At 38.6% G+C, this 26,213-nt stretch overlaps 1 protein-coding gene across 1 annotated transcript in view; it reads right to left on the minus strand.

Annotated features, from left to right (window-relative positions):
* Positions 1–26,213, minus strand: part of pcsk5a (proprotein convertase subtilisin/kexin type 5a) — a 46,415-nt gene that overhangs the window by 16,254 nt on the left and 3,948 nt on the right. Inside the window, exons 4-29 of the mRNA XM_039662407.2 lie at positions 25,852–25,986; positions 25,074–25,150; positions 24,850–24,938; positions 24,545–24,717; positions 20,054–20,266; positions 19,869–19,969; positions 19,429–19,532; positions 18,307–18,424; positions 16,641–16,829; positions 14,719–14,855; positions 14,477–14,596; positions 12,851–12,953; positions 12,574–12,764; positions 9,205–9,292; positions 8,992–9,095; positions 7,723–7,861; positions 7,517–7,632; positions 7,317–7,419; positions 5,137–5,273; positions 4,431–4,631; positions 4,106–4,174; positions 2,958–3,000; positions 2,678–2,820; positions 2,364–2,564; positions 487–570; positions 175–373 (exon numbers count right to left, since the gene is read on the minus strand). Of these exons, the coding sequence (XP_039518341.2) occupies positions 175–373; positions 487–570; positions 2,364–2,564; positions 2,678–2,820; positions 2,958–3,000; positions 4,106–4,174; positions 4,431–4,631; positions 5,137–5,273; positions 7,317–7,419; positions 7,517–7,632; positions 7,723–7,861; positions 8,992–9,095; positions 9,205–9,292; positions 12,574–12,764; positions 12,851–12,953; positions 14,477–14,596; positions 14,719–14,855; positions 16,641–16,829; positions 18,307–18,424; positions 19,429–19,532; positions 19,869–19,969; positions 20,054–20,266; positions 24,545–24,717; positions 24,850–24,938; positions 25,074–25,150; positions 25,852–25,986 (3,377 nt within the window). The remainder of the gene's footprint in view (positions 1–174; positions 374–486; positions 571–2,363; positions 2,565–2,677; positions 2,821–2,957; positions 3,001–4,105; positions 4,175–4,430; positions 4,632–5,136; positions 5,274–7,316; positions 7,420–7,516; positions 7,633–7,722; positions 7,862–8,991; positions 9,096–9,204; positions 9,293–12,573; positions 12,765–12,850; positions 12,954–14,476; positions 14,597–14,718; positions 14,856–16,640; positions 16,830–18,306; positions 18,425–19,428; positions 19,533–19,868; positions 19,970–20,053; positions 20,267–24,544; positions 24,718–24,849; positions 24,939–25,073; positions 25,151–25,851; positions 25,987–26,213) is intronic.

Genomic DNA, 26,213 nt, shown 5'->3' on the forward strand with positions numbered 1-26,213 from the left:
AAAGGGACCATTGAAATAAAGTGAAACCCTTGTTTTCCACTGGTATGTCTCTTGGACATTGAGCCTACATTCAGTACAAGTACAATTCCGAAGTACCTACTTTACTCATATGGTTTTCAGGTATTCTTTTCACATCTGCATTACGTACTGTAAGTGTCTGTAAATGGTTCTAACCTAGTGCACTTGCGCACACATTGGCCAGCCTGCAAATAAAGAGGGCTTTTACGTGCTGACTGGCAGCGTGTGCAGAGCTGCTCGTCCTGGCACTGGGCACAACCTTGTGGACAATTCTCGCAGTTCCCACTTTCCTTGCTGCCAAATCTGCCCGTCGGGCATCGTGCCACACACATCTGATCTGCAGTCAGATATAGACCTAAAACACACATAGCGTCTGTCACATTCACGTCACATTCATCCAAGCCTTCATGCATCCAACCAAAGAGTATTCCATCCATCATATTTTTCATTGAGTTACACATATTGTACCTTTGACACATGTGCTGCATTGAGTCTTCATTCTCCCAAAGCAGGATTCGCAAGAAGAGTGACAGGCCTCACATTCCCCATCATCTGAAAGACAAGAGCAGTTATAACCAGCAAAAATTGTATAACTGAACTGTCCCTTGTGAAAAGGAAATCTGCTTAATTTTAAGTAAGTGTACTTTAAGAGAGAAGTAAGTGTACTTTAAGAGAGAACACTTTTATGACCTTTATGTTTCTTTACACACATACGTACAATTTTAAATACATCATACATAAAAGTTACTACATTCAAAAAGTACATTAAAAATTTTAAAATAAACTTTTAAATCTTTAAAGAAGCACCCTTATTTTGAGTTGTTGACAAATATAGCCTACTAAAGCACATATAATTTGATTATAATTTTAACTATAGGGTGATATTTTATATTACAGTTAAACGTAATATATTTTATATGTACTAAATTTCAACATATTCAAAACAAATGTCTAATTACGAATATTTTTAAAACAAATGATTTACAAGTTTAACTAGAAATTACATGAAATTATATGCTTGTCAGTACATTCAACTGTACACTTTAGCTATATTTCAAAGACAAAATATATTCAAATTAAATTACTGGTACATACTACATATAAAGATACTTAAGGCTTTGTTTACACGGAAACGATTCTGAAGAGAAAACGCAAAAGTGGCGTTGCGTCATCTTTTTTTATTCTGCGTTTAGACGAGCGTTTTGTGTGGGAAATCCGCGTGCAAATGGAGACGCAGAAGTGTGTGAAATTCAATGTAGTATGCACTTCAGGCGGCTAGGAGTGCATACTACAACAACACCAAGTCCACGCGCCTGCGTACGACTTTCACCGTCAAGCAGACTTTTGTGTTTTTACCGTTTACACAGGAACGCGGCGGTGGAGCATTTTTAAGATTTCCACTCTGGAGGGTGGTTTCACTTTTTTGCATTTTTGAGCCTCAAAAACACCGTTGCCGTGTAAACGAAAGGCACATCCGATAAAATTTTTTACGTTTTCACCCGCGAGCGTTCTCGTGTAAACAGGGCCTAAGTCTTTTTTTAAGTGGGTCAAAATCACTCTCAAATTCAACTAATGGCATTTAATATAAATGTATATGTATTATTATTACATACTAAAACAACCCGGTCTCATCCCAAGACGTCATATAACTGACGTTTTGGGACGTCTTTTCACCATACATCAATATTCGCCTTTTTAGGGCCCCCTTAAACGTCGGTAGATGAGGTTATGGGATCCTAACTCTACCCCAGACCTAACCCTAAACCTAACCCGTCACCTAACTGACGTTAAAGGTAAAGCGTCAGTTGTATGAAGGCCCGGGATCGCCATCTACCGACGTTTAAGGGGGCCCTAAAAAAGCGGATATTGACGTATGGTCAAAAGACGTCCCGAGACGTCAGTTATATGACTTTTTGGGATGAGACTGTGTTAACTAAAAGTATGCTAAAGTGTACTTTTTTCTTCTCAAGGGTTTGTATAAAATCCAAAGTCTTCCTTTTTACAGTGGATTTCAAAAGGAATATTCCAATATGACTGTGTGGCGAGCAGTGCGAGGCCAAGGGACGCGAGATAACGATGTGGTGTGAGTGATAATGAATGACACCTGTGAGACACTTGCACCGTTCTCTCAAGTCCCTCGGCCTCTTCCTGCTCGCCACAGTCTGCAACTCTAGGACAAGCGGTTTGGCAATTGAATGGATAGATGGATGGAATTCAGTATGAACTCAAATTCTTCCAAGACCAAATTATCTGGACTATGCCATGCGACTAAAATTCAGTCTTTGGAGCTATGAATGAGAAGTCTCTAAATAATAGATGTTTCCTCTCTGGAGTGTTGCTCTCACCAGTGAGGTACATTTGAGGAGGGCAGACATCCTGTTCAGACACACAAGCTCCATTATCAAGCGTCAGTCCATCAACGCAGCTGTCACAGTCACTGGCCTCCGGCCCACTACATGAACTGCAGTCTGATTGACATTCCTCGCACTCCTGAGAATCTTCATCACCATAGAAACCATCGGGACATTCCTGCACACACTTCCCATCTGTAGGGTACATTCAACTTGTCAATAACCTTTGATTCGATCTTGAAGACGTTTGATTCCAAGGAAATGCATGAACTGATAAAATGTATACTGCAAATCATTTTAAGTCTAACCTGACAGGAAGAGGTCAGCTTCACACCAGTGGCACTCATCTTCATCACAGCTGACACAATCATGTTCACAGGACACACAGCTCATGGTCTCCTCCACTGTGTATGTCTTAGCAGGACAGATCTTATAGCAGCCATCCTCAAACCTGTGCAACATACACAGAGCATTTCAGTCACATCTCAGAGCAGCACACATCTGTAAAAGAACCTTCCATTCTATCTTTCACAAGAACACACATACAAGCCAGCAGATACAGTAGTTCTGTTACATCATGTTACTTACTTGTAATATCCATCAATGCAGGACAGACAGTGTTTGGGATTATCTGCAAAGTGAACGAACTGTAAATTATTCAGAAACATCTGTCTGGTCAACTGAATATAGTCAACATTTGAAGTGGATCAAAACCTCTCAGCAAAGTTATACATGAATTTTGAACAACACCCGTTCTTGTCTTAAGATAACTTTGATTAACTTTTTTGATCCACTTCACTATTGTAGTTCACGGTGGAATGTGAAGTCAAAACAATTTGTTGTATCCGTCAATTATGTTCTTAAAAAAAAAACATTTTTTACTAAAGACTTTTTGTTGACACTCTGGAGCACATGACAAACAAACAAACACTAATGAGCCACGTGCTCCAACAGAAAACTAATCCCAAGTATGATCATACTAATATAGTCATATTGATCACTAAATTCTTCGCTGTAAACCCAAATAAGTTGGCAATGGCATAACTCCCAAAAGTTATTAGTTACACAAAACTTTTAGGAAATGCTAAGTTTCAGTGAGCAGAACTGGCCGATTTTCATTTTGTACTCATATATTTTAATTGCTCTTAACAAGAAATATTTGAGTAAGCTAATTCATACAGTACATTTTTATTTAAAATGATCATGTAATCTATTTTTAGAAGGTGAAACTTTGCTAGCTTTAACTAGCTAATTCAGTAAATGCTAGCATGGCATAGCAATTGCTGAACGAGTATGGCAATCTAGAACAGTTAACATATCGGCTATCTGTCGGGTAACATATAGCTTGGGATTATAAGTTAGCATAGCATAGGCTAACTGTAAACACTAACATTAATCTTGCACAAAAACATTATACAACACTTAATTTTAGCATTTACTCTCCTTTTTGTCTGCTGGAAAATAGAAATCCAAACCTAAAAATGTTAGTTTTTCTAATTTAAAAGAAAAATGTACACAAAACTCAAAACAATTAAACAATTCAGTTTGCTTAAAATGTGTCAGTGTTGTGAACTCTTAAGAAAGTTCTAAATACTCATAAAAGTTAATTTGATTGAACTAATTTCTTTAATTTAAGTTTGCTCTACTCAAACCAAACAATTATTGTGAGCATTAGGGTTTACATTGTATAATACTAGAGTGATTAAATGCTATAGTAAAAAAAATCCTGAACTTACAGAGAACACACTTATTACATCCCTCTTCACATGACATGCAGTCATCATATTCTGGGTCTTCAACCTCCCCTAAAACACACACACAAACTAATTAACTGCATTGATCGAAAGTCTGTCCTGAAAGTGAAAATTCACCCCGAAATTAAAAGTGTAATTTTCATTTTATATATATATATATATATATATATATATATATATATATATATATATATATATATATATATATATATATATATATGTGTGTATATATAACAGATTGGACATTGTGCTAAATGTTTCTAATGTTTTTTTCTTTGTTTTAACAAAACTGTACAATAAGCCATACCTTCACCACACCCCAGTTTATTACAGAGACCATCATTGAGGTAGAAGGAGTCATCACACCTGATGCAGTGTGTGGCTGAGGAGCAGAGTTTGCAGTGTGAAGGACATGGCTCACATGCCTTCAACTTTGTGTGGAAATGAGTCTGAGGACACGCATCCACACACTCGCCATTATACAGGTGCCGGTCCATCCCAAACTTATCTACAGCACACATAATACAAGCACATACACACATTTATACACACAGGGACACATACTGTAAATGGAGACAGATGAAAAAAGAATTGGTCATACATATTTTCACATTTGTGTATTTGCAGCAAATACTGCAGATCATTGTGTCACTTAAAACATCATAAACTTGTTGCCAGTCTCTCACCACCCATCAAAAAAAACAAAACAGTGAGGTCATCATGATGTTGTTTCTCCCATTTTCATTTTTGTGTCTTAAAGCTATGAATGAAATTGTGGAGTTTCGATCGTGATAGAAAGTATTTTTTTTTATCTTCCAAGCTAAAGGTAAATTATCAGTTTGAATTATCAAGATTTGAAACAGTCACACTGGACTATTAAACCAATTGTATATCTTTGATTTAATTTGCTTAAGTCTGAACAGCAAATGTCAGAGTGTATTATGAAGGCCATTTTTTTAGTTGAGTTATTGGAACAGCAGCAATTTAGACTAAGATGAGAAATGAATCTTGACCTGTATCACAGCTGGTACAGTTAGCAGGACCAGCATCAAGGCACTGGGCACAGGTGTGGTCACAGAGGTGGCACTGTCCACTGGACGGATACTTCCCATTTGAGCAGCTGACCACACAACGTCCCTCATCCAGCCATCTACAAGAGCGGGACAGAGGAAATGTACATTATTAGAAAATGACTTTTGTTTGTACTGGTAACTGACTGCATGACCATTCTCGCCTCCTGTGACCCAGCAAATCACTTTTTACAATTAACTTTTATATATTGTGAACAGGGCCTGAAATTAATACCCGACCACCTGCCAAATGCGGGTGAATATTTCTATTGGCGGGTAACACTGTCAATCTACCTGCCACATTGGCAGGTAGCCAATGAGAATTGAGTGATTCATTAGGATTTTTACATTTCAACTAAGTCCGCCATTGCGTTTGACTTTAGCTAAAATGTGGTGGCTCATTACTGGCGTAAAGAGGCCAGCTGAAACAAACAACCAACAAAAAGATAAGGATGAGAAAAAGAAAAGTAAAAGAAGACATTTTAATGCAAAGTGGACAATTGGCGGCAATGCCAAGGTTCGTGAGCGGCTGATTTATGACAGCGACTGTTGTTTCTGAATGTTCATGCGATCAGAAAGAAGACGAGGCCCTTTTCCGACTACGTTTGGATGTGCGAGTATTAAACTGTTGGTGAGATGGGATGAGATAATGTAACGCTGACGTAGCCTGCGTTATGACAGTTGCACAGATGTGTATGCTTGCGCAACTGTGCATGTTGGGAGTTGGGAACCAGTGAGAAAATATCCGGTACCCGGTAACTTTACTAGTAATAACAATATTAATTTAGTTCATAGTTAACGGTTCCTGAATGCTGTAACTAAAAGCTGTCAGGATCTGTCTACGTGACTAAATCAGCCATCATGATTTGTTTACATCCGAGCTGCGGTAGGTCTATCTGTTGAGTATACTATATAGCCTATACTATATACGTTGTATGAGTGTCAAAATCAATGAATAAAAAGATTTTTTTAAAATGTATGTTCTTAGAGTTATTATTATTACTTGACAGCACTTGACAGTGTATTCTTCCAAGTGAAAGAACAATATTGTGAAATTCCCGTTTTTTTTTCCACCTTTATATAAATTTCACAATATTGTTCTTTTTACCAGCCATTTTTTGGCTGAGGCAAAATATGAGACAAAAAAAAAAGTGGCTGGTAAAAAGTCTCTGTGGCAGGTGGATTTAAAAATTACATAAATCCGGTGGCCGAAAAAGCTAATTTCAGGCCCTGATTGTGAATATCTCCTGTACAAGTAACAATAACAGCATATGAAGAGTTCAGATGCAAAAGCCTCTAAGTGCCATTTGAAATTTTCTTCTAGAATGATCATTTTTATCAAGCTTGTATATTTAAGTTCAGTAATTTCACTTAAATGGCAATGATAATTACCTATTAATTGTTATTTAAGTGAAATTACTGAACTTAAATATACAAGCTTGATAAAAATCATCATTAAAGAAGAAAATTTCAAATGGCATTTAGAGGCTTTTGCATCTGAACTCTTCATATATTCATTCTTTACTTTTGAAAGATTTAAAAAACTTCACCAATAAATAAATAAATGTTTGTAATAATTATGTGGAATAATAATTAAAGAAGTCTCTTATGCTCACCAATGGCACATTTATTTGATTAAAAAAAAACAGCAAAAACTGAAATGTTGTAAAATGTTGTTGCAATTTAAAATAACAATTTTATATTTGAATACATTCTAAATGTAATTTATTCCTGTGGTGGAAAAAGCTAAATTTTCAGCAGCCATTAATCGAGTCTTCAATATCACTATCACTTACAGATGGCTGTAATTAAGCACACGTTGAACAAGATACTCAAGCAGACTTTTAATATAACACTCAACACACCAAACAGAAAAAAAATGTACTAAGAATGTACATTACAACCACTAACAATCAATGTAACATGGGGAAACTGGGTCAAAGGAAAACAGCCAAACAGAAACTGAACTATAACATAAGAACATAACCCTGACAGTCACAAAATCCTTGAAAAAATATTCTGATATGCCGATTTTTAAAAGCCTCGCCAGCAGCATCCCATGCTTGGGACCAGCACAGGTGTCTTTTCAGCAGCTAAATAACTGTTGAAAAAGTTATTCTTACTGTGTGTTGGAGCAGCTGAGACAGTCCTCACTCTTTGGACCTTTACATTTATGACAGGACACATCACATGACTGACACTGTCCACTCTCGTCCTGATATTCCCCTTTAAACACAAAAATAAATTCATTGCAATTATATCTGAAATGTTACAACAACTTCACAGTACTTTGCATCAACAGGTTGCAAGACCCAGAACTTACCATCAACACAGTTATGGCTGAGAACACACACGCCACCCTGAAGTGTGTGTCCATCTACACACTCACTGCAGTTTCCTTTACCCGGCCCGACACAGGCCAGACAGCTCACATCACACCTGAACATACATACAGAATCAAACGAGTGGTAAGAGATGATGGGAAATGTTGAAGAGAGGAGCGGTTGCAGCACACACACACACACAAACCTCTCACAGGTGCTCTGAGTGTCTGTGCTGTCAGAGTTTGGTTGTACAGCGTAGTAACCTTGACTGCATGAGGACACACATCTCCAGTTCTCCATCAGGTAGCCTTCAGCACAGCGATTACATAACTCTAGACCTGCAGCTGCACAAAGACATGAAAAAAAAAACAAAAAACACATCAGTTAAAAACACAAAACGTCCATGTCAAAAGATTGCTGGATTGCCGTTGGAATTTGATCTTCAATTTTGGATATTATAAACATTTTTTTTTTTTACCCTTGTTTGATTATAAGAGTATTAGAGTGTAATATTTAAAATAAATAATTTCAAGAGATAAAATCTTATGATGCCCTAGAGTTCCATAATTACAAGATGCTAAAGCAATGCTGATTGCTAATAATATTTACAGTATATCATAATTTGGAACTAATCCTAAATGAGAATCCTTTAAGACAATGATGTTGATCAATGAATACATTGGCAAAGCTTAAATGAGTTTAGTTTTAAACACAATAGTAATGTGTGCAGTTAATAAGGGCCCGACTCCCGGGTGGTGATGACTAGCGTAAATGACTGGTCATGTTCGAGCATTTGGCACTCGCATTTAACAGAGTTTACAATGAGTAACAGTTTTGTTCACTTTTTTTTTTTTTTTTTTTTTTGGGATTATCGCTGTTGTAATGCATTATTTGGGAAGCCAGCAAGTAAATTTATCGACAGTGGACCTGTCTGTTTTAGGTGTTGTTATTTTCAACAAACCAGATCTTAAATGTGCCATCAGTTTTGAGATCTACTGCGGTGCAAGTGCGTCCCGAACCTAGGGTGGAGAACGTTATGTTGTTGTTTTTTTTTACAGAGAACCATTACACCCCAAGTATTTACAGACTACTTGTTTCAAATGTTCATGTGTGCATGAATATACACATACTGTAGATGTGTAGGCCTACTTCTTTTGTGGGGGTGGTAGGAGTGTTAAATAAAAAGTAATAAGATGATTATGGCAGTCTTTTTTATCAATTCAGTTGTTTAATTTCTATAGGTTTTGTGGGTTTCACTAGGTTGCTTCAGAGGTATAAGGTACTGTAACAATGCAACAATAATAAAACAATGCATTGACATTTACTTTCGAATTTTGATAATCGCCTAATTTTAAAAACAAGTAGCCTTCTTCTGTATTTTATTCAAGTAAAAATTGGTCTTTTCAACGTTTCCTTGTAATGGAGTAATATTTGACCATATTACACAAGTAAGGAAGTTGTGTACTTTGTCCACCTCTGCATGTAGCACAAGCTGGGTGGCAGGGCTCACATGAGTCATCCGCCTTGCTGTAGTAATAGCCCACCTCGCAACTCTTCTGGCATCTGTTGCCCACAAGACTGAAAGGACCGGAGAGAGAAACAGTCAACTTTCATTACAGTGAAGTGACATGGCTACATTGCCTCATAAAATATCAGTAGGTTCAAACATTTAATAAAAATATATTACCTTGTGCCCTCAGAACACTCTGTGCAAATGGAGGCTGAGGTGCATTTCATACAGTTCTCAATATTACACTTCCTACACACGTTTTCCTCTGCATCGAAAAAAACATTCATGAACACAGAATAAGTCAAAGGTGTGTCCTAAGCAAGCAAGTCACAGAAAATCTGAGATATATATAACTTCGGTCCTGAAGAGGGCCACTGTCCTGCAGAGTTTAGCTCCTAACCTGGTCAAATACACCTGAACAAGATAATCAGTGTCTTCAGGATTACTAGAAAGCTTAGGCAGGCGAATTTTTATGAGGGCTAAACTCTACAGGACAGAGGCCCTCCACAACTGAAGTTGCCCATCCCTGCCATAAAACATTTTGGGTACCACAAAAAAACATTTCAGTCAGCAATTCTTAAAAGATCTTTTTTTTTTCTGTGTGTGAAGTTTTTTTTATAACCTAAAGAATCTCTAAAGTTTTCATGGATGTTAAAAGTTTTTTTGTGGAGCCATAAATGCCACACTGAAAAATCTAGCTAGGATGAAGTCCATGTTGGTCCAGGCTGGTTTAGGTTAGAGATGACATAGTGCTGTCTAGTTGGTGGACCAGCATAGTAATCAAAACTCCACCACCAGCTGGTCTTCCCATGGACATCCCAACCTGATCCCAGCATGCAAAACCCACATTGACCAGAAATGCTGAATTTTTCAGCCGAAATAACCTTTATTTTTTATCCCCCTGTAGACTTGGAATTAAAGCCTCTTGTGTTTGCCCGTTATTATTTAATTTACGGGACCGGACACCAGTTATCTTGCCAAGAAAGTTTTATTATATATGTCAGGAGAGAAACTTCAAGATGTTGTGTTCATGCCAGGTCTATGCGTTTCTCCATGTTTCTCTACCCTCTCACCCGGTCATGCCTACATGTTTCTCTGAGGGCGGTACAATGTGACATTGCTTTTATACATCACACAGTCTTACAGCTTCCTTGTAAGGTAACAAACATGTTGCTCTGAGCTTGTCAACTTAGAACGTATATGTCATACGTACGCGACTATCCTTGTTGTTTACATCTGTGATACACTTGCATCAGTGGAAACATTTATGCTGAATGAACGTGTTACATTGCACACATACCTCTCCAAGCAATATATAGCTTTCCCCTGACATATGTTATCCTCTCATGCATTAAAACTCATGCTTTTGAAACTCCATAAGATACATTGATTATGAAAACTAATAAAGAATAATAATACAGATACATAATATTTAATAATGAAATAACATTAAAAGATGACATTTTAGTCTTCACCCCCTGTGGTGAAAATCAAGCTTTTAATGTCGTTTATATATTTATGTGGTGTTTTTAATATGGTTTAAGACAAACCATGTGCGAATTCATAAGTCAACACCATTGCTGACTCTTTTTTCTTTAAAATCGCTGGTGTTTTTGATGTCACAAACTACCTTGTAACCAAACACGTCAACGAGTGATCATCAATCTCATGGACCTCTGGTGTGACTGAATGGCGGAGGGGCCAATTTGCATATTTACAGAACCATGTATAGCAACATTCTCATCCTAGGGCACCATCTAACTGACACTTTTGACCATGCATCTAAATCTGACGCACAATGGCAACCTTTAGTGTCAGTTAGATGATGCTCATCCTAGGGCGTCATCTAACTGACGCTTTTGACCATGAGTCTAAATCCGAAGCACATGGCAACCTTTAGCGTCAGTTCGATGATGCGGGTAGGTTTAGGTCTGGGGTGGGGTTAGGGTTAGACCACTAGGAGTTGCGTCTCATATTGACGCTAAAGGGTGCCATGTGCGTCGGATGTTGACGCATGGTCAAAAGCGTCAGTTAGATGGGGTGGGATGAGAACGGGCTGTGTATAGTATATGAGGCAAGGGTGTAGAGTTACTTTCAAGCTATTTTAAAGGTGCTACATGTATTTTTTATCGGCCTCTATCGGTGATGTTTCAGATTGCAACCAAAGAACACAAGAAAGGAGAAAGCATCACACAAAATGCTGGAAACTCATCTAAACTTCCACTGCAATATTACAATAATAAGCTACCTTTATCAGCTTGATGTTGAACTAATGCTCCATGCCAACGCATACTCACCCCAAGGCGTCACCTTTGACCATGCTTCAATATTTGATGCTTTAGGCGCCCTTTAGCGTCAGTTAAATGACGCGATCCTAAGGCATCATCTGACTGACGCTAAAAGGAAAGCGTCAGTTAGATGACGCGGGTAGGTTTAGGTCTGGGGTAGGGTTACATGCAATCCTAGGCCATCATCTAACTGACGCTAAAGGGCACCTAAAGCGTCAGATATTGAAGCATGGTCAAATGCTGTCAGATAGGTGACACCTTGGGGGTGAGAATGGGCTGTCCATGCTCGTACCATGATAACGTTACATTTGTGGTGCTATCTAGCATAAGGCATTTCACTATTTGTGTACCTTTCACAATCAGCAATGTCAACATAGGTGATTGTATAATATGATAACGAAAACAGTTAATGAACTACACTGAACAATTTCAGTGTAACAGTAAGATCGTAGGAAGTAACATTACTTTACTGAACGTGTCTGGATATGTGTGTAAACAATATGATAGTAGTGGGATGAGTGACGTTAGACAGTAGATCTAGTACTTAAAATAAATATTACATCCTAAAGCAACTACTTTTTTTTGTTCTGGAACATCTATTCATTTCATGTCTCATACAGTATATGTTGTAGTTTACCTTGCTATTTCATTACAGTTTACCATGACTTATGTCCTAAGTCAATCTAATTCATGTTTGGCCTGACGAGCTTCAGCAGATAATTTTTTGTTTTGTTTTGTTTTTTATATTTATGTGGAGTCTGTGTTGTGCAGATCATTTTTTGGTGTTATCAGACTCCATGTCGTTAGCTGCAGTGCCGTCGCATAGACTGTATATAAAAAGGAGAGAGGTTCGGGAGTGCGCATACACGTCACATCTGATGGACTTTGTAGAAAATCTGACCAAGAGACTTCACATAGAAATAGGAATACTGGCCTTCAGAGGTAATAGCAAAACCCGACAAGTGGATCATTGTAATGTGTGATTACAACCCCTTCACGTGCAATAAAAAAAACATTCATTTTAGAAAAAAAAGTTACATAAGGGATGTAGAATCTTTTTTTTTCCAAGGAAAAAAGTTTAAATATGTAATTTTGGTATAGATTTTTTTAGTATAGATGAGCATATGAGTTTTAAGGTATAAAATTAAAATGACTTCAGGGGGACTTTAAGAGTAATGTGTAATGTACTTGGTTTCTTTTTATAAACAAGTAACCCACTTGCTTTTCAGTCTTATTGACATGGTGGCATCACTCTTACCATGGTGAAGATAGTAGCCATCCTCACAGCTGGTCACACAGTTGTTCTTTTCCTCATTCAGATAGTATCCAGACCTACAGGCTGTGCACTGATCACTGCGGCTGCCTAAACACGACTTACAGAAGGAGTAACACTTCTTACACCTTTTCTTATCCCCCCAGTACCCGCCTGGGCACTCAGACACACAGGTCCTGAAAAATGAGTAAGTGTATTATCAGTAAAAAAAAAAAAATTATAAAGAAGGAAATGAACAAAGAGAAAATTAAAAATTCCTGACCGTGTGTTATTTTTGAACTTTAGGAAAAAGTGCAAGCAGGAAACACACTGGTGGGATCCAGGTCCTTCACAGCCATCCTCACTACATTCGGGGTCACAAGAGCCTTTAATAGAGTAGAAGGAAAAGGAAAGTACAAAGAATTATATTTACAATGGTCCCAAAAGTGGGCAGTGAAGCCCACTTAAAAATACACAGATGCCCTTAAATGGGTTAATGAAGGAACTGATGGGAGTTTGTGAGTTGATGAAAAGCCAATAATAGACCTTATTCAGAGCAGCGCCATGACAGGTATGAAAGTGAGGCTGTGAGGGATAGACTTACCGTGTTTATAATGGCATCCGCTGTAAAAAGCTGAATAAAGCTCCTAAATTGTACTTACGATTTTCCACAGCTTACAGATCGGGAGTTTTTTGTCAACTGAAATTTCTTGGAAAGAAATTTGTAACAGTGTTTCATGAGCAGAACAATCTGAAAACACAATAAATAACAGTACAGCCCATTGAAGAGATGCATGTCTATCCCTCACAGCCTCGCTTTCATTCTCACTAAAAATCAAATATGGCGCTGCCGTGAATAAGGCGTATTAATTAAACTGAATGTAACATTCAAATAAATGGTGTGATTTGATTAAGCATAGACCTACAGTCAGTTGCGCTTTGTATGTCAAAGTGAAGTGACTGTTCATTTACACGCTTGCAGATTATATAATCATATAGAGTTGGTTGTAAAAAGTGAACACATGTGTGAACACCCTTAAAAGTAGCCAAACTTTTTTTTCATCAGCAGAAACATGTCTGGATGTCTCATAGACATATACACTAGACGTCACCTTGGATACGGCAGTTCATTGGAACGAATGCGTCAATAGAGCCGCCATCTTGAAACAGGGGAGCCCCTCCACTTTAATGCATCAGCGTCAATGTAGTAGACACAGGTCTAACGCAAATAAAATCATCACAAATCATCATGAATGCGATTTTTCTTGTTTTTTGGTTTGTTCCAACGGTCAGACATGTATTTATCATTGATTCCAGAAAGAAATTTTTTTTTAAAATTTTTTTGTAAAACATTCTTCCTAGTTCAGATTTCATCCGTGAACTTCATACGCTGCACAAAAGTCCGCCACCATCAATGAATTCGAAGTAAAGGCAGAGATAGCAGCGTTACCTAGCTACTTCCTATGACAAGACCCCTGTTCCAAGATGGCGGCGGTTTTGACGCATGCTTAGAACCCCCAGGTGAGGTCTAGTGTATATGTCTATGTGGATGTCTCAGCACAACAGTAGCAATATTGCTACAGTAGAAACAGAAGTAGAAGTAGCACAGAAAACGGTGAACATGTGAATGCATTGTTAAATTTCAAGGGGAGTTTGAGGATTGGGACAAAGCTGGAATACTCCCCCATATATCCCTGGTTGGTATATAGGAACCAGGCGAGAATGAGGTATTGGGGTGGCCGAGGGATGCTGGAAAAATGGGAAGGTGAGAGATAGCTATATATAGCCTTCCTCACATGCTCCAGAACTTTCTTAAAATAAACTTCATATAATGTAATTTTTATTTGTTTTTATCAATAATATATAAAATTGTTTTGCCTGTGTGCTTTAAAAAAATTGGGTAAATTACCATTATACTCCTCTGTGGTGTCATCTTGAGAAGGCAGCTGGGCAGAGCGGGGCTGTTCATGTCTTATGTATGGGTGTGTGGATGTTCCATAAAGCACCAGGGACCATTCTACCAGTTTCCCTAATATAAACAACAGAGAAGGAAACATTTTACATTCTATTATAGTTGTAGTTTACATTTTGTATATATACACCATGGGTTCCATCACAGTAAAGTTTAAAGTGTATTAAGATGGTAGGCACCTTGGAGTCGGCTGTTTCTGCGCGGAGATGGGGTGTCTCTGATGTCCAGGATCCAGTCTCCTGCTGGTTTTTCGCCCCAGCAGTGAGTCGTCATGAATTCCCACTTAAGGAAGCCCTCACTGGAGTGGTCATTTGGTCTTACAGGAAATAACCACAGAATAATTAAAACATTCACTCAGATAATCCTAAAGAATTAGTGAGAAAAGGTAAAGATTTATAGCTATTGTGGATTTTATTATTATAGTATTAGTATTTTATAGTATTGTATAAGAAGATTCATTAAGTAAACACACACACACACACACACACACATGTTAAGCCTGGCATGAAATAACAGTCTGATTTTATTTAAATGGAATAATGTAAAATGTTATGTCAAATTAAACGTTCCTTAAATGCCTTATGATCAAGATCAGCCACCATTTTCCAGTCCCTATAGCAGCTTCCAGTTGTCCTGGTCGAGAACTGGTTTTAACACCTTTTCTTGGTGATTGCTCGCCTGGGCGAAGGAATATTGTCTTCTGTGTGTAATGTTTTGCTAGAACAAGTGGCAACTTATAGGTCATGTTATGCTTGCCTTCCAAACCCAAACATCACAGTATTTGTACTTACACCTTACATCCTGTATGTGCCTTATTAATGTGGCAGGTGATGAACACAAAGGACAAGAGGGATCTTCTCCTACCCGGAGGTTTAGGTTCTGTGGTGATGGCAGAACATCACATGTTGACATAATAAGGAAACTGATCCTACTCTCTTCCATTGACCAAAGGTCTTGCCAGCCCATCTTGCGTTGTTCCACTCTCTCCCATCTCATCCACTCTCCCTGCTTGGCCTGGGAAATGGCCTTTATACACTCCTCTCCTCTCCTCCTGCTTTCGCACCTTGTTGATTACCAGCTTCCTCCTTTGAGCTGGGCCTGCCTTGTGCCATTTAGGAGGAGCTAAACTGAGCCCCAAACCCCCTCTTTCATGCTGCACCGTCCCACGATATCACCAATTTGAAGGGCAGTCTTTGCCTCTACCACAGATTTCTTACAAATTTACCATGATATTTCTAAAATTGATGTATAGTGATAGCTGGGTTTTCCCATACTGCCCTTGCGCAGAACGATTTTATTCACGCTGTTAGGAAGTCTGGATACCATGGACCAAATTTTCGCCTCAGCGAGGGGACCAATCACAGAACGGGGAGGGAGAACCAAGACGATGAGGACGTCTATCCGACATACCCCGAAGCAGTTTGTTTATATCTATGGATCAAACATGGCAGAAGCGAAGTTACCTTTCGATGCAGCTTTAGATATTGTTCTGAGTAGTTTAGAACGCAAATAAATCTCTAACCCATTGTTTACTTGTATAATTTCTTTCGCTCTACATTCATCATGTGGTATAATTGAAACGATTGGCTGTGAGCTACGTACAGGCGCATTTGATAGACATTCGTAGCACTCAATAAATGGCTCTGGGCATTCGTAAACCATGCCTCAAATATGAGAAAATGAACATGTGTTTCCCAGAACACATCTCAATGTCAATAAGACGTAGTCTGACTTTAGCCAGGCTTGTAGTGATGGGTTAATCAAGGAGTAGGATTGGCAAACCTAAGTAAACCTATGTTGCTTTAGTCCAGTGTTTATGTTGAAATATTGTTAACAATTTAAGATTTATTTGTATGTTTACATTATGAAAATCAGTAATGATTTTAGAGCAATTTGAATATTGGCATATAATTACACTAAAAAGCCAGCTAAAAAGTATAAACTATCAGTCAGATAGCAGAAGCCATGTAGAAGATTGTGTTCAACCTCAAAAATGTATACATATGATTAAATTAGGTTTTATAGTATTAATTATCTATTTCAATAAATCATACTGTTATTTTCATTTCAGTCCATCTGAGCAGGCTCAGTATATTTGTACCTGTTAGAAAGAAGCTGAGATCTGGTTCCAGAGGGTGATGTCAGTGTGATTGACAGTTCTCCCCGGTGAGGATGTGTGATTGTGACACGTACAATAACGTGCTCCAGATAAACTACCCTCTGCAGACGTTGAGAAGAGCAGCCTGAGGACTTGAACACTGACCTCAACACCCTCTCTGGACTTATGATCCTGAGACAAATACAGAGAATCGGAGTGAATCTTCAGTCAAACAAAAATAATGATATATTTTTTAATGTATCTAGGAGTACAATGCAAATACCATTGGTAAAAGGTAATCATTTAATATCATGACAATATATACAGTGTGGCAAAACTTATTAGAACACTTGGCATATTTAGCCAGCAGCCATATCACCCTGTAGCCCAAGACTGGTTGCCCACTGAACCTAAGCAGGGCTGAGCCTGGTTAGTACCTGGATGGGAGACCTTCTGAGAAAGCCAGGTTGCTGCTGGAAGAGGTGTTAGTGAGGCCAGCAGGAGGTGCTCACCCTGTGGTCTGTGTGGGTCCTAATGCCCCAGTATAGTAATGGGCATACTATACTGTCAAAGAGCACCGTCCTTCAGATGAGAAACCGAGGTCCTGACTCTCTGTGGTCATTAAAAATCCCAGGATGTCTTTTGAAAGAGTAGGGGTGTAACCCCGGCATCCTGGCCAAATTTGCCCAGTGGCCTCTGTCCATCATGGTCTCCTAATCATCCCCATATGTGCCAATTGGCTATATCACTGTCTCCTCTCCACCTGTAAGCTGGTGTGTGGTGAGCGTTCTGGCGCACTATGGCTGCCGTCTCATCCAGGTGGATGCTGCACACTGGTGGTGGTTGAGGAGATTCCCCTCTCTATGTAAAGCGCTTTGAGTGCCGAGAAAAGCGCTATATAAATGTAATGAATTATTATTATTATTTAAGAGGTTTCAGTTGTTATTTTCCAAGAGGACAATGACCCTAAACATTTTTCTAAATCTTGCCGGGACTACCTGCGACGGAAAGAATCTGCTGGACAGTGAAAATGATGGACTGGACCTGTCAAATCCAGACCTCAACCCCATTGAGTAAATTTGGGGCGATTTGGAAAATAAACTGGACAGATCTATTGTACTTTCAAAGGAAAGCCTTTGGCTTCAGTTAACACAGTCTCATCCCAAGACGTCATATAACTGATGCTTTTGACGTCAACATTCACCTTTTTAGGGTACCCTTAAACGTCGGTTAGATGACGGGGTAGGTTTAGGTCTGGGGTAGGGTTAGGATTCGATAACGTCATCTAACCGACGTTTAAGAATACCCTAAAAAGGCGAATGCTGACGTATGGTCAAAAGCGTCAGTTGTATGACGTCTTGGGATGAGAGTGTGCTTCAGTTGCGGAAGGCATGGGATAACATTAGTGTTGAAGTTCTCAGGAAATATATTGACGCTATAGAGATACATACAAAATAGTTTGCACTAAATCTGCACGTTTCATGAACATTATAAACTTAAATCATGTTTTAAAGGCAAAAAGATGTTCTCTCACGTGTTCTAATAATTTTGGCCACTGTCACACCTGCATGGTACTACCACAGTAGTAGTAAAGACAGTTTTGTAAAGACAGAACATTAGTATGATTAAAGGAACTATACAGCAGTTTGGATTTCAATCGAACCATTACCTTCCATTCTGGACTATGTTTTGCTCACATATGTGTTGAGGGGGCACCTGCTTCCAGGTCTCCGCTTCCTTCACCATGGCTTCAGCATCCATCAAGCCAAACCCATAAAGGTGACTAACTGCACAAGAGCCAATGATGAAACAATTTATTACATACTGCTATTAAGAGCACACTTCCATTCTTTTGCAACTATGAAAAGGTTAGTTCAAACAAAAATAGAATCAGATTGAAGCTCAAGCGAGAACCAATAGAGTTCATTCTATTGTGTTACGCAGCACGATTTAGCTTTCGCAAGAACCAATGAGGTTTACTCTTGTGAGTCAAGCAGGTTCGGTTGAACTTTTATTTATGTTTGGTGATCAATGTTTATATGTGAATAAAAGTGTAAATTCAATCTGTTCATCATATAAAGCGATCGTCTCTTCAGAAATTTTGACTCGATTCATCTGGATTAGTTTCCAATCTTTTAATAACCTTTTTGCATTGACAAAGTGGTAGATGCGTGGACTGTCAATGGGGGGACAGAAAGCTCTTCAGAATATCTTCATTTTTATTTCAAAGATGATCGAAAGTCTTATGGGTTTGAAACAAATGAGGGTTAGTAATTTTTGGTTGAATTAACCCTTTAATACTGCTTCTCAACTCACGAAGTATGTGGGCATACTTAATATGCTGTGGAGTCTCTTCTGATAGAAGCTGTAACTACACCATACAGATATAAAAGTATCTGTCTTCATTGAACGCCATTACAAAATACATTATAAAATTATAAAATGCATCTTTGCAAGCAATAATTTTTAATGTCATAGCTCAGGATAGGGTTAGTTTCTGTCATCAGTCTATCATTGTTGTCATGAAGTTATTTTTGGTTCTGAGTAGTAAAATAAGTTAATGAACTAGTACTCAAACATACTTAATAATGTTCAGGCAACAAAAAAATCAATATCGTTCGATCACTATTTGTGGGCATGATATCTTGTTTTTATAATGTGTGGGTTTCCGTAAATTCACTTAACAGTAAAAGTGTGCTGGTACAGTATTTCATTTTTTTACGTAAAATTGAATAAATGTTGAATAATATTTAATAAGTGATTTTTAATATACAAGCTTATATTAGTCTACCATCATATCCAGCTCCATTGCTCTGCCAGTCTGAGGCGCTCAGGTGACCACGACGTGAAGTTTTCACTATGATGTGCTGAACATCCCTCCAGGTCAGAGCTGGACTGAGGACGGAGAAAACAGAAATGAGTTGTTCATCACATGCTTAAAATGGATGGCAGTAAATACTTTGTCCTACAGACATGATTGGCTCAATAAAACCTGCAAGTGGAACTCAAAGCCCATGAGCAGCAATGCCAGAATTCAGCTCTGAACCAATTGAAATAGACAAAGTGTCTGAAATGAGGTGATCCAAGATAAGTGTACTCTCTCGCCATTTGACAGAACCTCAGGTTTAAAAACGTTACACTTGATTTGACCACAAAGTGCTTGTCAGATCTAACCAAAAGATGACTACATCTAACATACAGAGCACAAATAAACCAGACTTGACTGCTTACTTTGCCTCCAACGTGAGGGCGATGATTCCTGCAGCCATGGGGGCCGATGCTGAAGTGCCAGAGTGCTCATCAGTGCAACGCTGCCTCAGATCGGTTGTCACCTGAAATCACACATATGTATGGGTCCAGTGAGGAAAAACGACCAATTTCCCACGAAGCAAACAAATAGTGATTGAGTAACTCACAACGCCCAGGCTGTGGCTGTCTCCACTACTGTAGGTGGTGGACAGAGTAGAGGAGCACTCCTCCAGGTACCACGGCTTTTGTCCTTTCTGAGTGGTGCTGCCTACTGAGATGGTGTAAATACTGTTGGTGTAACCGTCACATGAGCAGTGGTCTTGACTCTGCCCACCATTTCCTGATGCCCACACAAAAATGGAGCCACGGCCCTTTCTGCCCTGAGAAGGAAAGGGGAATCGTGAAAATTAATGTATTTGAAATACGTTTATTTTATACTAAATATATATTTTTAAAAACCCATTTAAATATGTATGTACTTCATTTAAATACCCTGTAATTGTACTTTTGGCATACTGAATTCACCTTTGGCTAAGCCCCGCCCCCCTTAGTTACTGTTGCTACATCCATCAAACTTCATCTGCTCTCTACATGGCTCATGCTGTAACAGCTCTTCCTACTGAAATTGTCACGGTGTGGCTCTGGCTGAAGGACGAGGAGACCGGAGTATCGGTGAGAACAGGGTTTATTATATACAAAACAGAAAGGAAGACAGGAACACGGGCGCCACACGGGCTTACAACAAACATCCATTGACAACGACCGACAAAGACAGAGTGAAACTGAGCGAACTAAATACACAGAAGAATCAAACCTAATGGGGTGAAAACAGGTGAAACAGATGAACAGGACGCTGAACGGGAGGCTGATGAGGGAGTGAGTTCAGGTGTGCAGACGAGAGGATCATGGGAAGTGTAGTGCTGAAGACAAGACAGACTGGTGCAGACGGAGGATTGTGACAGAAATGTTATCAAACTTTTATAAAGCAGCAAATAAAGTGTCCGATAGAAGTAGGCAAAAGGGGCTGCAATATGCGTTCGAAGGCAATATTGAAACGCAAGAAACAACAAGGCATCCAAAATAGAGGCAAAAGCATAACGTTAACCGGTCACAGTCAAAAAATGAACCACCGCATTTCCTACTAATCGAGACCGAGGCTGGGATTAACAAAATCAGGGAGCAACACTGTTCATGCAAAGTTGGGTAGGTCTCTATTCACTTCTATAATCGTTATTTCAAAGCAAACGGACTATGTGTACTGTATAACGTGGTATTTATTAGCATGGTGTGCTAGCGTATCAACCAAGCGGCAACCTCCCCGTCTCTCTCTTGAAGCCAATACGGAAGTGAATTAAACTGCAATTTATCGAGTGGCCGCTTGAGGCAGGCTGCAGAAGCGAGTCAAATCTGTATCTCCCCCATGTTAAAATGCCCAACTTTACAGCAGAAAAAAACATGTTTACAGCCTGGAGCAAAAAGTGGCTTTGGTCTATTGAGCTCATTTTTCCCTTCATGACAACTGTGAGGGGGGTGAATTTTTTTACAACTCATCTGTTTAAATTATATTTAAGCCTTAAAGTTCTGCATAATTAAGGGCGTGGCCACTTGAGTGACAGGTGGATTCATGCTGCCGCTTTCACTGCTAATCGTTAGTCTGCTGTCTGTTAGCGTCACCCTCAGCTGTGTTTCTGCTTTTCCGGGATTATTTCATACAATTTAATGTATTATACCTTCGCCCGTGCACGCCGTTGGATTCCGTCGTGTTGAGCATGGAGAGAACAACCAGCGCCGTGTTTCCAGCTGTTTCCCTCTCATGCACTAATGGATGTCTGATGATTTCAGCGCGTTCTCTCCGTCCATGCAATAGATGCACACCCTTGAATGAGCGCGGATTTCTAGTTCATTTACTTGAAGTTCTGAGGTAATATTTGGTTTGACCCATCTGAGAGGCGGCCAAAATCGGATTGTAAAATGGACTGAATTAAAGCTCTTTACGAACTTGACGTGAGATGCCGACTGACATGTGTGCTTGCCTTGAATCACTGTCGCATGCACAAGCTTAGAGCAATATTGTAAGTAACTTATACATTTTAACTAGCAGAATAATAATGCATCACAATGCACATAGTTGACTGCTTGTATGTTGTGAGAAATGTGTGATCTGTGTTAATGTACTTGTATATGCTCTTAACTAATTGCCCCTTGTGAGATTAATAAAGTTGATAAAAAAAGTCAAGTAGTCTCACTTTTAGTTACATCTTAACTATTATAATATTTCGAAGGGCAAAACATGAACTTTAACCATTGGCTTTACTTTTTCAATCAGCTGTCAATTCAGCGGCAGTAGCATAGCATTAGCACCTCAGCTCCACCCGCGTCCCACCTCTTTGCCCATTTTAATTTATCCGGTAGTGACGAGAGGTGACGCACTGCCAAGATGGCGACGGTCGGCCCCGCCCACTTTAGGCCTCAAAATCGCTCTTCAGAAACCTATGGGTGACGTCACGGACACTACGTCCATATTTTTTACAGTCTATGGTATCAACAACCGGCATAGACATATACACTAGACTTCACCTTGGGGTTCTAAGCATGCGTCAAAACTGCCGCCATCTTGGAACAGGGATCTTGTCATAGCTAGATAACGCTGCTATCTCTGCCTTTACGTCGAATTCATTGATGGTGGCGGACTTTTGTGCAGATTATGAAATCTGAACTAGGAAGAATGTTTTTAAAAAAAAAAATAATAATAATTTCTTTCTGGAATCAATGATAAATACATGTCTGACCATTGGAACAAACCAAAAAAACAAGAAAAATCGCATTCATGATGATTTATGGTGATTGTTTTCCGTTAAACCTGTGTCTACTACATTGACGCTGATGCATTAAAGTGGAGGGGGGCTCCATTGACGCATTCGTTCCAATGAACTGCCGTAGCCAAGGTGAGGTCTAGTGTATATGTCTATGAACAACTGGTATGAGAACCGAAATCATCACCTAAAACATTATAAAACGGTTTAACTAGTATAACTTCACAATCACAGTAAGGTTAGAAGTAAAAAAATATGTGCTTGTTGATCTTTGCGGGGTTTAGCTGACTGAGGACGTCCATACAGTTTAATCCAAACACAACACTTGTCACTGTCAGGATTTTACTTCGGTTTTGGGAAGGGAAAAAACGGACAGCCCCCTTCAACCTCTCTGGGAAACGCGTATCTGTGTTGCAAATGCCCGAGGCACAACGTTTAACCATATTTTGGATAAAACTACGACAGTAATAGCCTGCCGAGACCAAAAATATGAGACGCCTGTGTTGAAAGTCAATGGAGCGTAGTGAAAAACTGTCGGACCTCTGTGGGAGCTGGTTCTTGGCTGGGCTGTGATTGGTCAATCTACATTCTAGGGCATGGTTTAGCCAAAGGTGAATTGATTCACATTAAGTCTGTAAAATTGGAACAACTAATTCTGTACTTAATGCACTTTAGTTCCCTTTCGTAGTCACTCCGAGTTAAGAATCTGTGTATACTTTAGGTACACTTTAAATATCTTGCATTTAAAGACTGATATTACAGTGATCATCCTTACTATTAGTGATATTAAAACACAATTTAAGCTTAATATTAAGAAATTTGCATTTTGCAGTAAAGAAGTACTCCAAATAAAGTTGAATATTATATAATATTATTTAATACATAATATTTTTATCAGTAAGTCTCAAGTGATATATATCAGTAAATTTGGGATTTTTATACTTTAGGATTTTTAATGCTTATTTATTTATTTTTTTCAGTTATTTTGCTTGCAACATTTAAATAGAATTTATTCACCTAAAAGAATACAAGGATATGAGGAAAAATAATAACACGAGACCTTCTGTTGAATGCTGGGTGTCAACCCTTGCACACTGATTTTATTTTTACTATAAATAAAAACTATTTCGAAAGACCTTAATGTTTACTGTTGTCTTTTTAAAATTTGATTCACATTTTCTGATGTACTAAAAAAAAGAAAAGAAAATATAACCTAAAATCATTTCTACCATCAACAAATTTAGCCAGTATGTGTTCAGCACATCAACAGTCTGGAGTCAAATGAAAATACTATTTAAACAAAATTGCTTAATTTAATTGTTTATGGTGGAGTGTTATTTGCTTTTAGTCAATCTGAACAAAACAGGTTAAAACTAGAAAGAATGATTTTCCATTAGACCAATCTAAAAATGCACTTTAAAGTTACACCATTGCTAGTTCGAAATGGCACACTATCACAATCTTACTATTTCCGCAGTATCCATTTTCACGTTTATTGTGAATATGTAGTAGCATGCTGTATGCATGGAATATCCGGATGGCCTACTATATTGCCAGCATCTGCTAAATACAACTCAGGAACACTAAAATCAGTGTTTGGAATGGCATACCATACAACTCCTACTACCTTATATTGTATGCAATGTGTATACTGTGAATAGTATGTAAATTTTCTGAATGTGTGGAATTCCCAGATTACCAACTGCATTTCCTGAAGGACACTGCATTGTATACTGATGGCGTTTCATTTTCGTGAAGAGTGTGGCATGAGTGAAGTTTGGAATAGTAAATGTAAATGTGGAATAATTAAATGTAACTAAATTAACCACACAAACACACACTAACTTTGCGTATGCCACTCTCCAGAGCGAGCCGGGCGAGAGGGCCGGGGCCATCTACTGTTCTGCCATCATCATCTGGACCCCAGCTGGAGCTGTAGATATCAATATACTGCTGCCTCAGACTCAGTGACTGGGCTTCCACCATATCAGTCATATCGCCATCCAACATACGCACACCTACAGGAGGAGATTGGACAGCTTCATAGATATCAAGAGCATAGGCTATGTTTTGAAGACCACACTTCATTCTGTAAATTTGTATTATCGTACAATACATACAAACATAAACAAAGATTTCTGATAACTCACCACCAATTTTTGCATTGTAGGCAACTCCGACAATGCAGAGAGAATTGTTAGCAGAGGCAGCCACCACACCAGCACATCTTGTTCCATGTCTGTAGTGAAATCACAAAGAAGTCAAAAACCCTATATTTGTATGAAGCATTGTATTTTAAAATGTACTTCAAATCGGCATATACGGAGACTGGGGGAAGTGAGACAGCACTGGGGCACAGTGGAAATGGACTGACTTGTTTTCATTGGTGGCATCATAACGTGGTGTTGGATCAGGATCATTGCCGTTAACATCATAGCTGGCCCGTGCATCCTTATAAATATATAACAACACATTAATAACATCATGGCGGGGATCAAGAGGATCTAAATGCAGCCTTCTTTTTATTTACCCAAACTAACAAAGATAATCACTAGAAAATAGGCACACATGAGAAGAAAAAAACCCCCCACATAATTAAATACAAGGGTAAATGAAAAATAAACAAGGCACAGGTGAACTTAATCTGTAATCATTGAAACAAAGTAGCAAATGAAAACCAAGGTACCAAAGGAAACAGAAACTAAACATGGGAAATACAAAACAGTTGTTGGTCTTGACAATTAATAAGATATTATTTGAACAGTGAACAACTCCCACTTGACTGATTACTAGAAAATAAACCACCAGGTTTGTCAATGGATAGTGTAAATTTGCTGTTTTCCATTTATTTTTTAATTATTAACATATAATACAGTATATCAGAATTGTATCAGCACCTCTATAATGACACTTTTGACCATTTTCTTACACTTTAACCTACTCATACCAAGAAACCTGTCTAACCTTGACCGCATCCTTCCTCAATGTCAGCAAAAGTGTTTTGCAATTCATAATTTAACACAATAAGTACATTGTTGATAACTTTTTCTTCTTTTAGATGCGTCAGTATGTTGTAGTTAAAGGCACCTAATATAAAGTGTGACCAAATTATTTGTTTCAGATCCCGTCCCGTAAGATGTCAAAGCACTTACATAGTTTTGTTTAAGATCTGGATGCTGTCTTTCTATACCATCGTCCAGTATGGAGACCACGACCCCTTTCCCAGTGTAGCCCCTGCGCCAGGCGGCCTGGATGTTCATGTCAGTCAAGCAGTTGTGATCACAGTGCTAATAGAACAGTAGGAAAATATAACTTGTTTAAGTATGCATCAGTATGTCTCAGGTTATCACTACAGTCCCTTAAATTGTGAAAAAGAAGTGTGCTTAATTGTACTGAATGTGCACTTGTATTGTTCTTCAAATCTTAAAAGTATAGCCCTACTTTAAAAAAAAAAAAAAAAAAACTGTCCATGCAGATAAAAATGAGAGTACACTTTCATGACATCTTTCTTAAA

The sequence above is a fragment of the Pimephales promelas genome, chromosome 4 (genome assembly GCF_988280905.1).
Source record: "Pimephales promelas chromosome 4, fPimPro1.hap1.1, whole genome shotgun sequence".
NCBI lineage: Eukaryota > Metazoa > Chordata > Actinopteri > Cypriniformes > Leuciscidae > Pimephales > Pimephales promelas.